At 38.2% G+C, this 18364-nt stretch overlaps 1 protein-coding gene across 6 annotated transcripts in view; it reads left to right on the forward strand.

Annotated features, from left to right (window-relative positions):
• son.S (SON DNA binding protein S homeolog) overlaps positions 1 to 18364 on the forward strand; it is a 68256-nt gene that overhangs the window by 34126 nt on the left and 15766 nt on the right. For 5 of the 6 annotated variants that reach the window (XR_005965724.1, XR_005965723.1, XM_041583414.1 and 2 more), the window contains 3 exons: positions 359 to 525; positions 2980 to 3123; positions 5935 to 6114. Coding sequence is in view for 4 of the 6 variants with exons in the window: in XM_041583414.1 (XP_041439348.1) it covers positions 359 to 525; positions 2980 to 3123; positions 5935 to 6114 (491 nt within the window). In the remaining 2 variants the exon portion in view is untranslated. Of the gene's footprint in view, positions 1 to 358; positions 526 to 2979; positions 3124 to 5934; positions 6115 to 9038; positions 12579 to 18364 lie in introns of those variants that run through there. The other variant, XM_041583417.1, reaches the window with a different exon arrangement.

Consider the following 18364-nt stretch of genomic DNA (forward strand, 5'->3'; position numbering starts at 1 on the left):
TAACTGTAGATAGCAAAAAATAGTAGTTGTCTCTCTAAATGATTGTTTTATTGCAAATATTCATTTTGTTTTGGATCTATCCCGACTGTGTTGATCCCCATGGCAACAGCAGGAGGGAGGTTCCATATATTAATTACTCTCTTTTTAAAGAAGTGTTTATTTGCCTTTCGGTTTTTCATCATCTGAGTTAATGTTGTGTTCTATAGTTTTAGCTGTGTTCCGCTCCTGGAAAATGGTTCTGTCTTATTGTATTCCTCTACTGTTTCTATTTCTCTCTCTTCCAACCTGTATATTTAACCTTGTTTGTCTATGGTGATAAAAACTGAATACAAATTTTAATAAGTCACTTCTCCTGCAGATAAAGCTCAGCTTCTTGAAATAGCCAAAGCGAATGCTGCTGCTATGTGCGCTAAGGCAGGTGTGCCATTGCCATCAAGCTTGAAGCCTGTAATTACACCGGTCACTCCTGTGGAAGAGAAAATTACCCTTCGCTCTTACGGCGTTACCATTCAAGAACTTACTGAGGTGAGTGTTGATGTTAACAGGGGCAAACTTGTGTTTATGAGGTAATGTGAATCCGGCTTTTATCTGGCTGTGTACAACAAATACAGCAGTGTAAAATGACCTGGAATTTGAGGTCCATACAACAGTCTCTACTGAATATGCAGACAGGATAGATTGCAGGCTTTTCCCCCAAAATGTGACCAATGGTTTGCTGAACAAGAGGCAGATACTTGATTATGTGCACCCTTATGTTCCTTTAACGTAGTCCAATTTTGGATAAAATTACATCTGAATTTTGAGTACAAGTTAAAGAATAAGCCTTCAGGTTCTCAGAGAAACATCTGTCGATTCTATCTAAAAGCACTATTTTTTGTGTTATAATATGTTCTCAAAACAAATTAGTTTCCCCCCCCCTAAAGTAATAGTGTAAAAAAAAAAGTATAGTATTTATGGTAGTAACTGTCCTGTTCATGATTTCAGTCATAGGGCTTGTATATAGTGTTCCCATGCCACAGTGGTATAAAAAGCTTTACCCTGTATAGAGTACGTTCTCATTAAAGCGATACCAACACATTCCTATAAAAATCATAGGAATGTAAAACTCCCAAACTTGGCTGCCCTTTTATTAGACACCAGTGGGATCACCCGACTATAGCTGGGAAGGGTGGGAGCTACAACATGGAGCTGGTCACTGCTCCTGTATAACTATAACTATAACAAACAAGTGAAAGTTGTGCTCACCACTAATTTTTAAAACCATTAGGCGGGGGTGCAATGAGGCTGTGACCACAAAATACATATAGACAAATACAAGAGTCCTCTGCACTCAACCCATTATCAATATATTTAAGACAGAGACATTTTGTGCATACTGCTACTGAAAAATGCCTTACCCTTTAAGCAAAACAGGGATATATATATAAAATATATTGCAATATATTTAAGATGGCCAACTAGGTCAAAGTCATCCCATATCTGGCCAGTCCTATGCTCAATTTTCATCTGATTCATTAAGAATTCTATTGCTTCATTATACATTTTACAAAGGGACTAAGTTTTACCTGCAACTTACTTGCTGCTTTCAAAGTAAAACTCCCAAACTTGGCTGCCCTTTTATTAGACACCAGTGGGATCACCTGACTATAGCTGGGAAGGGTGGGAGCTACAACATGGAGCTGGTCACTGCTCCTGTATAAACTATAACAAACAAAGGAAAGTTGTGCTCACCACTAATTTTTAAAACCATTAGGCGGGGGTGCAATGAGGCTGTGACCACAAAATACATATAGACAAATACAAGAGTCCTCTGTCTTAAATATATTGATGATGGGTTGAGTGCAGAGACATTTTGTGCAAACTTTTGTGAAGCCGACCCTCTGACACTGCTAATGAATATTCTGCATTGTTTCAATGATGCTGGACTGGGGCGATCCTTCCATAGGGTGAAGTCCTGTTTTAATTTGTAATTAGACTATGGAAGGATCGCGCCACCCCCTGCCCAGCGTCACTGAAGCAACTGCAAAAGAAGCAGTGTCGGAGGGTCAGCTAAACGAAGGTTCACGGGGCTGGGGGGCGGCCTTGGGGGGCTTTTAAAGAAAAACATTGGGTGTTCAGCTCCTCCTTGATATGGACACATTCTTATGATTTTTATAAGACTTTGTCAGTATCACTTTAAGCTTATAGCAAATGAGCATATACAATGCATATAGTGCTTGATGAATTTTCCCAGGGAATAAAAGCGACAAAATGTGTATACACAATCGCTTCCTAATTGTTGATAGGATCTGCTGTCACTGATATAAAGCAGCAATTAATTCCGGCTGTTTGATGTTGTCCTTTCTAAAGGTGGCCATAGACGTAGAGATAGACGTAGGCTCTATGCACCACGATCGGATCAGCCCGATATCACCCACTTCAATGTGGGCATCTCGGGGAGAGATCCGCTAGTTAGGCGACATCACCAAACGTGCGGATCTCTCCCCGAGAGATGGGGGCCTTTAGGATGTTTGCAAAGCCACATATAAGGGTTTGATAAGAGTCAGCACAATCTTTGTGACATTAATCTAAGTATATACATGTATCAATATCTGGTCTCCGTATCTGGCTATTTATGTTACAGAGAAAACACAGATAAAAATTTGTAAACATTTTGTAAAAAACTGCTTTTGAATGGTAAGCTATAATAATTTGCTTGAGGAGCATACACTTGACAAAGAATTATCCTAGATGACAGCAAAAACAGCTGATCTGTTTTTCATAAACATTAACCTTCCGTAGATTTCTTCAGACCAGGTTCTGCACTTGTAATATCCGTTAATGCAGTGTGTTCCAAAATATTGCAATTTAGCTAGCAGGGAGTGAGATTTTGCAACAGTGCCATTTTCCGATGATTTTAGGGACGACGTCTGTTGATCTTTTTCTAATAATGCCCATCTTTTTTTTGCTGATGAAAGTTTTTTTTTGTCTCCAATGAAGAAATGTAAGCAAATTGCTCAGAGCAAAGAAGATGATGTGATTGTAAATAAGCCTCACGATTCTGATGAAGAGGAAGAAGAAAGGCCTTTTTATAATCACCCCTTTAAAGTCAGTGACCATAAACCTATTTCATTCAGCTTATTGGTGAGTATTCTGTGTATTGTGCAGTAATATCTCATGAGCAGATTTGTGTACCTGATATAAATCTCTTGTGCCTGCATCATTAATCCTGCCAGCACTATGTGTTACGACAGTATGTTCAAAATCATGGATTTATTTATGATACGATCCGTCCTTCATAACAGGAAAATCAGAGCACCTAGTATCCACAACCCTCAGAAAATGCTGAGGAAGCCTATTCCAGCAAAGGGAGTAAAACAGATTTGCAGTGCTTCCCCGATACCAAATAATCTCAATCAACCACTGCTTATACATGCTGAATATTTGCCAGCATCATGTTGTGTAAGCCGTGCTTGACATTCAGCAGAACTCATTTAAAGGAGAACTAAAGTCTAACTAAAGAAGTAGCTAGAAATGTTGCACATTATATTTTGGGCTTCTGTAACAGTCCAAGGCAACCACAACCATTTAGCAGTAAAGATCTGTGTCTCCAAAGATGCCCCAGTAGCTCCCCATCTACTTTTCTGCTGATTCACTGCACTGTGCTGCTGTCACTTACTGAGCTTAGGGACCCACTCACAATATACAGTACACATAGAATAGAAATGTTACAATATAAGGCTGATTAGTAATTAATACAGATAATTACTACATTGCAGCACAGAAACCAGTGCAATTAGCATCAGAATTTAATAATCAGCCCTGTAGCATCAGCTTATTTTACAGGCCAACCACATTTTCTGCTTGAATATTTACAACGACCGCTAAGCTCACAATATACAGTACACATAGAATAGAAATGTCACAATATAAGGCTGATTAGTAATTAATACAGATAATTACTACATGGCAGCACAGCAACCTTTGCAATTCTCATCAGAATCAGCCTTGTATCATCACCTTTTATTACAGGCCAACCTCATTTTCTCCTTGATAATTTACAACGACCCCTAAGTTTATATTCTCAACAGCTGCTCAGAGCCCTCTGAGCATGTGAGTGTCACAGACACTTTCTACTTTCCCTGTGACAAGTTTGAAGTCCTGGATCATTGCTGCTATTGACAAGCTGAAAATGTATGCTGGTGCAGTAAGTTCAGTATATAAAATATGGCATTTTTAGCCATATTAATTTTGTGTTTAGTTCTCCTTTAATCAAAACCAGTTAATCAATTTAAAGTACAGTCAACACTTCCTGCCTCTATGGTACCTCAATGGTGCAGTTGCGTCATAGTTTGACCTACCAGCTTCCTTTTTTGGGAAGGGATTCCAAGTCCTTTTTTTTTTTAAAGTGATTTTTTTCCCTATTGTATTTATCTATATAAATTAACTATTGAGAGAAGAATGTATTTCCCTTGAATTCATAGAGGTGTTTCCAAGGCTGGTTTCACACAATGCTGATCCACTGCCTTCTGCCTATCCGTGTACACCCATGGTGGATCTCAGCACAAAAATGCATACAGTATAATTTTCACAACTAAATCAGCCTGTATTTGCACTGGCAGAATGATGTTCCTGATGGGGGCAGTAGGGTTAGGTGTGTGACATTAGCCTAACTGTCCTATCTTCTGTATGAAAGCCATTGTTCTTTCTCCTTTTTAAAACTACTCCTTATCGCCTTTGAAAAGCTTCTGTTGCTGTCAATTGCTAGACATCTTGGCTTGTGGAAGAGAGCTAATGGCAACTGTGTTCTGAAATAAACCCTGAAATGCCCAAGCCTGACAGTTGTTTTTTGCAGGGTGTAGAATTATTTTGAAGAAGTAATTATCTGTAAGAGTTCTTCTTCAAATGCTGTATTTGATTTGTTTTACTTGGCTGGATAATTAGTGACGAGCCCTAAGCTTAGCTTCTTAACAGCTGCTCAGAGCCCACTGAGCATGTGAGTGTCACAGACACTTTCCAAGATGGTGACCCCCTGTGACAAGTTTGAAGTCCTGGATCCTATTGACAAGCTGAAACTTAAGGCTGGTGCAATAAGTTCAGTGTATAAAATATGGCATTTTTAGCCATATTAATTTTTAGGGTTTAGTTCTCCTTTAAGTCTAATGACATAAGGGGGCACAACAGAGAGCGACCAACTGAGGAGAGGTAAATCCCTAAAGTTCTTTCATAACCTGTACAGATTTTTTCCCAAGCTGAAATACAGGTATAAGACCTGTTATCCAGAATGCTCGGGACCTGGGGTCTTCCTGGTAATGGATCTTGCCATAATTTGAATCTCTATATCTTAAGTCTACTAGAAAATCATGTAAATATTAAATAAACCCAATAGGCTGGTTTTACTTCCAATAAGGATTAATTATATCTTAGTTGGGATCAAGTACAAGCTACTGTTTATTATTACAGAGAAAAAGGAAATTATATTTAAAACTTTGGGCTAATTTATTATAATGGATGCTATGGGAGACGGCCTTTCCATAATTCGGAACTTTCTGGATAACAGGTTTCCAGATAACTGATGCCATACCTGTAGTTTATAACACTAATTTTCAATCTCTATTAATCCAATGTAGGGATGCACCAAATCCACTATTTTGGATGCGGCCGAACCCCCGAATCCTTTGTGAAAGATTTGGCCGAATACCGAACCGAATCCAAATTGGGAAGGGGAAAACATTTTTTACTTCTTTGTTTTGTGACAAAAAGTCACACGATTTCCCTCCCAGCTCCTAATAGCATATGTCAATTAGGATTTGGTTCAGTCGGGCAGAAGGTTTCGACTGAATCCGAATCCTGGATTCGGTGCATCCCCAATCCAATGTCAACTATGTTGTTTGTTTTCGTATTGATCCATTGTTTACATACTAATTATATATATATATATTTTTCCCCCTCAAGAATCCTTCTGTAAAGCCAGCCCCAAAAAATCAGGTAACTTTGACTAAAGAGTTCCCAGTCTCATCTGGGTCTCAGCACAGAAAAAAAGAGGCAGACAAAGTATACGGCGAATGGGTCCCTGTAGATAAAAAGACAGAGGAAAGCAAAGACGACGTGTTCACTAACACAGGTCCTACACAGGTAAGACACATGTAAGACTTGGGCAACAAAACCGGTGCTTGCTTGCTAAATGAGAGGCACTTCTTTTTGATTGTGTTGCATATTTTACTCTTGCCTTGTAAATGTGATTGTTCAGTCATTTATACTAATAAAGTTCTACAATTCCACTCTTGATGTACGATAAAGTCACACATAGTCGCCTCTTACAAAAACAGGTGTTTCTCCCATACGTGCTACTGTAGGAAGCCATGTGTTAATCCAATGAAATTATCTATATACAAAAATGCTGCACATTCTGTCCTATCTGTCATGCGTTTTCATGTCTTACTGTACAACAAACGCAACAAACATTTCAATTTGATCAATAAGGAGACTTATTATTATTAACTTGTATTTGTACACAGCCGACATATTTTGCAGCGCTGTAGAAATTGTCATTGTTTAATTTTACAGTCACATTACTATGACTCAGTACTGCCGAACATCTAAGCGATTTTTTGGCTCCCAGGACTAGTACTGCATAGGCATCTTTATATGACCGTTTCACTTTAATACAATTTCTTCCCCAACACATTTGGTATATTATAAACTTTCTAGACCACTTTGCAATGTGTTTATTAAAGGAGAAGGAAACCCCCTGGGCGCAAAACCCCTCCCCCTCCCATGTGTTGCCCCTCCTCCCCCTGGCCTACCTGTCCCCCTGGGCAAATGTCTCTAACCTGTGAACTCTGTGGACAGGACCTGTGCAGAGGGGTGAGTAACAAGTTTGGGGCATTTGCCCAGGGGGGACAGGTAGGCCAGGGGGGAGGAGGGAGGGGGGGCAACACAGTGGAGGGGGGGGGTTTGCGCCCAGGGGGTTTCCTTCTCCTTTAAAGGTGAAGGAAAGCTACTGAAACAGTTTATTGCCAATAAATTAGCCACAATAGTGCAAGCTAGAACACTATGTTTATTCTGCAGAATGTTTTACATACCTGAGTAAACAGCTCTAGAAGCTATCTTTGTTAGTTTAGGATAGCAGCTGCCATATTTGCTTGGTGTGACATCAATTCCTGCCTGAGTCTCTCCCTGCTCACTCATAGCTCTGGGTTCAGATTACAGCAATGAGGGGCGGAGGGAGAGAGGAGCAAACTGAGCATGCTCAAGCCCAAGCCCTGGAGGTTTAAGTTGAAAACAGGAAGTCTGATGCAGAAGCCCATGTGTACACAATAGAAGGAAAGAAATGTGGTGTTTCTTTTGACAGGGAACTCGGAGCAGCATTACTTTGAGGGTTTACTGGTTTATTTATATAGAGCAGTAAACGGTCCCATATTTATTTAAAAACAACCACGAATCACCCCACTATCCCTTGGTTTTTATCCTTCTAATTCCAGTGGAGGTCTGACTGCAGTCAGTATTCAAAAATTTCACAATATCCAAGGAATAGAAAAGAACCCCCACTAGAACAATCTAAACTAAGGCAGTCACAAAGTATTATTGACACACTTATTGATAGTCGATTAAATAGTAAGCACTTGAATAAACACCACTAATCAGTGCATGAGGTTGAATATACCACTTATTGAATTTTTATAAAGTGCTGTGCAATAAGTTATAAAGTGCGGTGCAAAAAATTAATAGTGGAGCTTAAAAAAGCCAAATTTCTTCTTTACCACAGTAATATCAGGCAATTAATAAAGTGATACCTGAATTGATCACTAATTTCTAAATTAAATGTAATACTAAGAAAAATTAAATTGATTCATATAATTAATTTACTAAGATGAGAGTATTGAATACATTAAATTATAAAGTGCTACAGTGCTGAATAAGTTAGTAATCCTTCCTAATTAATAAGGTTCAATTCGATAAATTAACTAGGCTGCCATTAAATAGGATAAAAAATAAAATCAATGCTCAAATTCATGAAGAAAGGAGGAAAATGAAAAAAAGAGGAGGTGGAGTTGTCCCAAAACTACTACCTAGTTTGTTCTATCCCTGGGACACCACAAAGGTGGAGAAGGCAGAGTAACCGGGACTGTGGTCTCGTAATTAACTAAGCCCTAAGCTGATTTGAGAGGCTAAAATATCCTGTAAAACCACAATTCCGCGGTCTCCTGGGAGTTTAGTATTGCAGAGAAAGAGAAGGAGTTGAACCGAGCAAGGATTCTTTCCACCACCCTCCACGAAAATTGTTTAACCCCAAGTTTTGTAAATAGTTTTAAAAGATAACCAAGATCAGGAAATGAAACGCCGACGCGCGTTTCGCTATGTTAGCTTTGTCAAGGCGTAATAATCATATTTTATAATATAATATCATATCATATTTATTGGTATTGTACCAAACAAAAAACATTATTTTGGCCTCTACATTGTCTTGTAAAAGGTTTTATACTGTTACATCTTGAATAAAGAAAATAAACCGAACCGAGAAATCGATTCAGTGAATTTGCTCAAGATTCTCGAAACTCCTGATTTATACGTTTGGTTTAGAAAATGACTCTTCAGTGTTATGTCGTCAAGCAGAGAGCAGATGTTCCTTTACATTTATGCTGTCAGAATTTTTGTTTGTTTTTATTTTTTTAAACAGAGAATTGCTTTAAACCTTTATGAGAATCCAGTTTCATTCTCTTGATCTGTTTAATTCTGGAAACTTCTTTCAGAGATGCACCCTCCTAGGCTTATTTAAAAGCAAGAAATGTGAACTTTTCATTTAAATAAAGAAAGAACCCAAATTGCCTACAAGTACCCCTGAAGTGTGGAGTACTCTGGTTTCCAGTGGAAATGAAGGAGCCTTTATTTCTAGACTGGCCCTTTACCATGCCTCTTAAAATCAACTGTTTAGCATACTGGAAACCGTTTAATCCAAGTATCCTGCTTCCCAGGAATTGTGTGTTAATCGATGAAATGATTTGTGATTCATGCATTTATAAATACATCTTGCAATATGGCGTTTTTTTGTTTTACAGTTCTAGATTGTTTGAGGAAGGTGGATTATCCACAGTTAGATACCTGTTGCCAAACCAACGTTCTGATGGGCTGAGACCCCCCCTCTTTAATGGCCTCACATGGACCTAATGCTTCCAGTTCCTGAGTTCTGATTGGTTGCAAACTGGTCATTAAAGAACGCTAAGGACTGATTCCTTACAACTACAGGAAAAAGCAAAGAAAACCAGCCCCTCCCCAGATGTGCAGAAACCATGTGCAGTTCAACACCACAACGGACATAAAAAATGTATTTTTCTTTTTTGTGTGCAAAGTTGTGAACCTGCCCAGCATGAACATGAGCTCTACTCGTGAATTCTGTAAAGATGCCCAATATCGAAAATGATTAAAAAGAACACAAAGCTCCATAACAGACATTTCAGTTGTAGTAAAAGTGAGAGATTTCACGCAAAACTTTTTAGAACATCAGCTCTGTTTTTGGTGAATGCTAGCGCCTCACGTTTGTATACACACACACCTGTCTTACTTGGTTAAAGTTTTTGGGTGCCGCAGTACAGATTTCAGGTGTTTCAGTGCATGAACCTCTGCAATAACCAATTGTGGTTTTTCTACCCATGCTCCTTAAACCGTACTTGCACTAAATTAGTCCCTGCTTTTATTACGGTTATTTTTACTGTAACTCGGCACTAAGTAAGGCTCTGGGAGTTCCTACTACTCTTTAAACGAGTTTATTTAAGGAACAGTTCTCGAGAACTTTAACCAGACCTGTTAAACGCCAGTAGCGTAATTAATCTGAAAAAACCTTTATCTAATGGTATAGTAGGTAATCTACATGCTGTGTTTTGTTTCCATAGTACAATTTATAATATAGTAAGGCTTATATAGAAAGCAATATTCACTTGCAATTTACCGTATGTAAAGGACATTTTGTTTACGGAAGAGACTCAATATTAAGAGAATAGATTCCTTAGAACCACTATACCGGCCAATGATCTTAAGCTTCTGGTCCGGCGATTTAAAGGTCTGTTTTTAAGTAGGCAATTTACCTTTTTATTTTGGTAAATACTTAATTTATGGTTAATGCACATTTTTCTGAAATCAATGCATCATATGGGCTGGTTTTTGTACAAACTCATGACTTTCACACCATATATTTTCCATATTTCCTCACATTGTTGTGTGGAGGTTTAATTCCAACAACCTTTGGAGCTCAGCACCGATTTCCCGGATAACAAACGGCAAAAGGATTCTAACCAGTTTGCCCCAACCACGATAGTTGAAGAATTTCATCTTCTATGTGGAGTTAGCTTCCATGATAAAAACATTATTTTCATGAAAATTGAAAGCGCCTTGGATGAGGATTTGCTTAAGCATCTTCTGAATGTAAGAATCTACCTTTCAACCTCTATTTAAGATCTAGTGGCATTTCTGAGAAACAGCAATAACTTCTGGAACCCTTCTAATATAGAGGACCACTTTATAAAAGCCAAGAAGCTGGCGAAGGGCAAACTATTTTCCTCTCATACGTCTTAAGCAACCAGATAAAAGATGGGGGTCCATGCAGAGAAATTTAAAACAGCCTGGCATGTGACCCTGGCAGTGAGAAAAACTTCAATTTCTTCACATTTTATTACTGTTTTTTTAGCAATCCCAAGTGTGCTTTCATTCAGCTTTGCATACGTCCAGAATTTAGCATTAGAAAAAATGTGAGAAAATAATATTTGTATCCTCTTCGATTTAGAGTAAAAATCTCATTTTGGTACTAGTTCACCTTACTAGTTGACTTGGTAAAGACCAGCCTGGCTCTGTATGAAGTGTTTGGGGTTTTTTGAAGCAATATCATTCCAATTTTAGGGTTTCTTTACTAAATGGCATTTGTTTTAAGTACTGCAGGCTTAGGAAACACAAAGTCTTAGAAAGAGAATGTTGTCCAGACCAGTGTTGTGCTAAGGATATATTGCATGGTCCAGATTTGTTCTGTAGTCGCCAATTTTCTGCACGTATAACTATATCCCCTGAGTTTGCAGTAGTGGGCATTAACCATGATCAACTAAACGTTAACATGCTTGTCATTGAGTAAAGACTGAAGGAATTTGGAAATACATAAAAATAGTAGTTGTCAGTCGAAGTAATAAAGCTGTAATATACTAACTCTATAGATGGGGCTGTGACTTTATGTAATTGTAATCCAGTTGTTTTCATCATAGACTTTGGTGTTGGCCCCAATTTAAAGGTTCAGAAATGTAAATTGCAGAAGACTGAAGGTGGATGTTGTTTTTTCCTTTTTTTATTTGTTTATATATGTGTATACAAATCCTTACAGCCACACACATGCTTGGGCTTTTTTGGTTCATTTAGAACTGTTAACTTGCATCAGAGGAAGGACCTTTGTGCTTCGAAACATGTAGTGGTGTAATAAAAACGACATTTATTCACACTGGAAGTTTCCTTCAGCTTTCATGATACTGCTGTGGAGATGGCTACTCTACTAATCTGTTGAAGAGCCTGACCTTGTCATTTGGAGGATCGGTTGGGAAGTCAGCGCTGGAGACTTTGCCCCTTATCTTCTGTTTTCCAAGCATGGTTGCTAGAATTTGTGTTTCTCAGCTAAGGGTTACTAATGGAAAATGTCATTGAAGACAAGTCTGTATGAGCAGGTTGAATTCAACTTTTAAATAAGAAATAAAATTCTCATACTTGCATAAAACTGAATTTCGGCTTAATCCCTCCACTACCAGCCTGACCTGTCCTCTTTCTGCTCTTGGTAGCATAGCAGCTAAAACTGCTTGTATATATGTTTCTATTGTAAATTGGCTCCATATTAATTGAGATACAGCTGTACATACAGATGATGTTAAAATGTGTGAAAATATTTGCATAATGGGCTGATTATTTGTGTGCTTTTATTTGAAGTAAGAACATTTTTCCCATTTTTATTGGGATATGATTTGTTTGTGAAAAAAAACCCCATGTGAGTTTCCTTTATTTTTGTTTGTTGTGTCTGCTTATATCCAGATTCTGTAAATCCTTTCAGAAAAAAAAAACTGTCCATCCATTTTGTCCGTCGTGTTAGAAAAACAAAATTTGCTCATGAAACTGATACACAAAAGTCCCTCTTAGTGTTTATGTTGACGTTGTGTTCGTAATCCATTTAAACGATTCCTAATAGGCGCAAAAAGAAAAATGTAAGTAAATACTAATAAGTCAACACTTCATATAACTGGATATAATAACCTCCGACTATCCGCTGCAGCAGTATGGGATGAAAAGATGCTTTGTTCAAATTTGGCAAATTGCTTTTTTTTATATAATTTGCAGAATACCATAATCTACTCTGATGTATTTTTTTTTTTTTATTATATTCTAATTCCTGCAGCTATACTTAAGTAGTCTGCAGAGCGTTTCTAAATCTTATGAAGAAGTCAACATAAACAAAAGTACCCATGTATCTTATCATGAGAACTGTTCATGTCAGATACCAAATAACTTGTAAATGTTTTGGTTTTTCTTTTTTTTTTCCTGGATATGTCTTTTTGAATGTGAATAAAGAGAGAGTCCAATCACGCTTGGTCAATGTCTAATTTGCCTTAATGTTGAAGTTGCGGAGACATGTATGTGCCCTGGAAGTATAGGGCCCCCATGAAGCCCTAATTCATATGCAATATCAATATATATATTGGAAAAACAGGTCAACCTCTAGACATTTTGGGGGCCTGAAAAAATTATTTGCTGTGGGGCCCAGTAGTATCTAGTTACACCACTGATTGCAGGAACTGCTTGCTGTGTGTATTATGGCTATGGTAGATGAGGAAATTAATAGCCTGCAACAGTTCTCCTTCAAATAATGGGCTACTTCAGAATAACGAATCGCTACGTTATCCCCACCAGCGATTGATATTATTGCCGGTAGGGCTTTGTTTTTTCCGAAGTAGCCCAAAGCTGTTTTAACGAGGCAACTTTGGGGAAAAATTAAGCTCCAAATATGTTTTCCCACTGGTGATTTACATTATTGCTGGTGGGGAAGCGTTTAGAGTAGATTGTCGTTGCCTGCAGAAGATATTTATCTTGGATGACTAATCTCGTCTGCCATCAGCCTTAGAGCGCACATAATTAATCATAAGCATAAGTGGTAATATGCACTGTTCTTTGTAAGCTTTGCTCTCATACTTTACTTTCATTTTGTGTTGAAATTGATGAGACATCAACACATGGTGTATCTGCTGTCATCAATGGAAGCTTCTTTCTGCAACTGGAGATGATCAGAACAGCTTAGAGTAGAGTAGGTGTTGGACTAGGCCGACACCAGAGAATCTTGTTTGTTGTCCTTAGCCAAGGACAATTCCTATCAGCCCGTTATTTCCACCACAGATCTATATGATCGGTATTCAATTTCGCATTTTCTGCATCTTAATGTGGAGAGTAGGCCTTAAATTTCAGGTTCTTTCTGATGGGTCCTAGCATGCCAAGTAGCCCCTGTTCATCCCAGAGCGAGTTTTTACCACATTTCTGCATTATGCTGCGATCACTTCAAGGCAACATGCTTTTGAAACTGGCTGCCATCAATTGGGATCATCTACAATAACATTTATCATGTACCAGACACCTGGTTGATCATCTTGAGGATGGCTGTTGCTTGGCAGATCCGTTTGGTCGCTTGCTGGCACAGTCAGAACAAGATGTGGCTTACAGCAATTTGCTCTGCCTGGAGCAGCTACAGCATTTTGTTGAGAGAAGTAAGTAAGAAACTGTAGTAGCAGGTCCCTTTTTAGAGCTTCCACCATCATTATCTCAGAGAGAATAAAAGTAGCAAAAACGTTCAGGCTATTAACATATTCTGCAATGGGTGATGATTTTGGGACTTTTGGCTCAGCACTCCTTTGGTACAAACAACTCAACCAAAATCACCTCCTTAAAAATACAGTAAGGAATCCTCCGTGTTATTGGCATAAACTGTAACAATGAAAGCCAAGAGCCTTTTGTATTTAGGCCCGGATTTAACCTTCATCTCTGAATCTTTGAGACCATAAATTGTTTAGAGGACAGTAATACATCTTAAAGTTTTTTTTTTTTGTTTTTTTATTCCTGTCTTACAAAGAAATTTCCATGAATTAAGGTGATCAAAGAGACTGAGAAAACAGATTGGGGGCTAATGTTAAGAAGCTCTGATTCAGGGAATCACTGTTCATCCCATTAGACTTGTTGAGACACTTATTTGGGTAAAAAGAGAAATCTGTAACTCCAATCATAAATCATCAGTTTTTTACTACTTATTTGTGTTTTCATTTTTGGGAACAAGGTATCCTTACTAACTTTATTTAATAGATTTGCAGTACTTTTGAGTTTTATATAATGAACTTTCATATCCAAAATGTTTGTTGATGGCTTATCTTGTACTGCTGTTATTGCCTTTTGCAGCCAACTGCCATTTTTTAGAAAATCAGGGATCTGTGGTGGGTGTACTTTAGATTAATTAGATTAATAGTGTTGGGCTCTGCAGCAAAACACTGTCACAGGCTATCAAGGGGCCCTAGATATTCAACAGCAAGACGCCACTGAGAAGATTTAAAAAGTAACATATTTGAGTTTAATACACCAAATCTATAAATATATATCCATGATAAATATTTCAGATGTCCGATTATGACACGGAAGTAATGTATCTGTTTATTCAAGGCAAGATCGGGGAGACCAAGGAACCGACTTGGAGCAATATGATAGTCAATGGAGAAAGTTAAAAGAACTGTTTGACCGTGACTACGATAGATTTGGGGAAATGGTCAATTTGCCATTGTATGGCAGGAAATGTTATGTAGGAGGGATGGGAGTGGCATTCAACCAAATGGCACCAAAACCTAGAAAATAATATAGCTGGAAAATTCAAACTGAAAAGAGTAATTATTTCTCCAAAACTATGGAAGTTCAGTAATTCAGGTGCAGATTCTGAACTGTTAACAATTTTGCAACATTTAGTTGATACATTTCTCAGCAGCATCTCTGGAGTATTGGGTACTATTGTATCAATTCTAACAGCTGCCTGTAATGAAACTCAGAGATTCTGCTCAGCAGGGACAAAGATAAAAAATGTATCAACTAAATGTATCCATTTAGAACAGTTTATAGGGTCGGCGACCCCTTCTCCCAGAGCTGCTTCAGAAGGTGAATCATGACACTTTAAACTTCAATATTAAAAAACATAGAAAATAGAAAGTCATTGGAAAAAGTCGTTATTTCAGGTGATCTATCTGAAAACAACTAGTTGTTTGAAGGTGAACCACCCCTTTAAGGGAACTTGGAAAACCTCTTGTTCTGCTGAAAGTGGTGATACAAGGTGCGGGATAAGTGCGTTTTCCAACATTCACACACTAAAATGTATGCAACATTATACCATGTCGAGATTAGTTGAACGTTTACTACAACCAGGGTTTGCACATCTTGCATGTGTACATCTTGCTACGATCATATTTTAGCAAGTGGCTTGAATATATCCTTATTGGTTCAACTGTGATTCTAAACCGTTTATAGATGTATATTGTTCTTCTAGTCTACATAGATCTTATAAGCCTGTGCTTATAAGATTTTTCTCTCCCTAATGACCAATTTCAGTGCGATCCGACAAATCCGTCAAATTATTGTGAGGTTAGTGCCAACGAACAATTGTGCGTCCAACATAGGCAGAAAATCGATTCATCCATTGTCCAATTGTTTGCAGGTCCAAGCAGACACCTACCCCCAGTTTTCCTGGCTTCAACTAGATGATATCACTTGAAATGGTAGTTTTAGTTGATGGATTAATTGTACATTTAAACGATCATTTGGTCCTACGATAACAAAAATCTTAACGTCATTGGCCACCTTTAATTCATTAACTGAATTTGAATGAATTTGAAATAGTGTGTGTTAATGGGGACCCTGGACATGCCTATGTACAGTTGTGTTAAAAAATTATAGCAGTCCAACGTAACTTACCTGATCAATCACTGTTTTTGGTAGAAATTATATTTCTACATGACAAATAATTTACTATTAGGTGTAGTAGAATAATAGAAACCCAACAGTCATGCGATGCATGCTGTGCATTCTGTGTAATTGAATAATTTATTGAAGCTTGTTCCAAATAATAGCAGTTCAAAATAATAGCTTGTTCCAAATAATAACAGTGTGGAGTTCAATTAGTGAGGTCATTCATTTTGTGAAAAGACAGGTGTCAGTTATGGCCCTTATTTAAGGAAGGAAGGAGCAAATGTTTTGCTGGTTATAGTTCATTTCTCTCTGAAAATCTGAGGAAAATGTCTTGTTCCAGACATTGTTCAGAACTGGGCACTTTGATTAAAAAATTGATTGGAGAGGGGAAAACATAGAAAGAAGTGCAGAAAATAATAGCTGCTCAGCTAAATGATCTCAAATGGCACCAAAATACTGAAAGACACGGAAGAAAACTGTAGAGAAGACTCGGCCAATGATCAGCTCCAAGAAGATCAAATAAGGTGTAAAGTTACCTGTGAGTCCTGTTACAATTAGAAGGCGCCTATGTGAAGCCAAGTTATCACCAAGAAGCCCCCGCACAGTCCCATTGTTGAAAAAAAGACTTGCTGAAAAGCTTGCAAAGAACAGGACTGGCCTAAAGAGAAATGGTGCAACATTTTGTGGACTGATGGATGAAGGATTGTTATTTTTGGGTCTAGGGGCTGCAGACAGTTTGTCAGACGACCAAAGATCAGGGATCAGTTCTAATACATCAAAATACTTGGAGATCATGTTGCCTTATGCCGAAGAGGAAATGCCATTGAAATGGGGATTTCAACAAGACAATGACCCCAAACACACCAGTAAACCAGCAACATCTTGGTTCCACACCAACAAGATTGACGTTATGGAGTGGCCCAATCCATGGACCTTAATCCAATAGAAGACTTGTGGGGGTGATATTAAAAATGGTGTTTGTAAGGCAAAAGCAAGAAATGCAGAAGAATTGTGGAATGTAACAGGTTGTTGGAAGTTGGTGGACTCCATGTAACACAGATGTGCCGCTGTTCTCAGAAACACTGATTATACAGCTCAATATTAGTTCAGTCCTTCAAAGGAAAGCAAAATCGTGTAACATGTTTCAGTTTATACAGTGAATGTTTGAGTTTGTAAAGAAGAATGCCGGGACTGCTATTTTTTTTTTTTTTGAACAGCCTAATATTCCCTTTTCTTCACTTTCTGTAAAGGAATAACACAAATTTGATACATTTGTCTTCATGTTTTGATTTGAAATAGAATGTGCAGAGTTCCCAGTGCATTTGTGTGTATGGAAATAAAAGCTATTATATGGATTTTGAGCTTTAGTCACTTTTAAGCACACTGCTATTATTCTGAACACAACTATAATTTAGAATTAGGACATTTATGGGACAAAATGCTTGAAATCGACCCAAAACAAATAAAAAATGTTGCCAAGCACTTGCTCCTGTCAAGCAACAAACGTAAATTGCTTGGAAATTATTTTTTTTTTTCTTGTACAACATGTGGATCCGGTGATTGATAGTGATTCTTCTTCACTGTGAACGGGACACGATTTTAAGTGTTTAGTCCCAAAAATATATCCGCATGTAGTTTGCACTCCATGGTCTAAAACTAATTGCTTGGGTGTCAGAATAATAAAGCAATTTAACATATAAGTTTATTAGAAAGGTTTCTGGTGAGACTGACCGTCTTCATGGTTTGCCCTTTAATGTAGTCATTTGTGGGCCGGCCCAACACCTGAGGGTTGGCCGGGTCCAGGCCGACTAGCACAAAATGGTCGGGTCCGGGTCGAGCTTTTCTCCTGCTCTCCCCGCCCGCGACCTACCAGTTCTGGCGCCGGAATTTATAGACTTCCACTCGCCTCTTTTGTGACACCACTGCGGGGCGGGAGCTGGTTTTGGAGGGGTTGGGTGCGGGTCGAGAAATTCGACCGGCTCATCAATACTTTTTCTTTTTTGTGTACTTTTTTTTTCTTTCTTCCATAGATAACTTTATGCAAATCAGAGAACGCTTCCATATTACTTATCTAGCCAAGAGCTGTAGAATGTATTGGACCATGGGACAGGGTTGATGTTCTGCCTTGTCAGTGGTAATCCTGAGTGTCTGTAGCCTCCCAGTCATATATAGCCCGACATTGCTGATATTAAAGGAATTGTTCAGTATAAAATAAAAACTGGGTAAATAGACAGGCTGTGCAAAATAAAAAATGTTTCTAATATAGTTAGTTATCCAAAAATGTAATGTATAAAGGCTGGAGTGACTGGAGGTCTAACATAATAGCCAGAACACTACTTCCTGCTTTTCAGCTCTCTTGGTTTCCACTGATTGGTTACCAGGCATTAAC

The sequence above is a fragment of the Xenopus laevis genome, chromosome 2S (genome assembly GCF_017654675.1).
Source record: "Xenopus laevis strain J_2021 chromosome 2S, Xenopus_laevis_v10.1, whole genome shotgun sequence".
Classification (NCBI taxonomy): Eukaryota; Metazoa; Chordata; class Amphibia; order Anura; family Pipidae; genus Xenopus; species Xenopus laevis.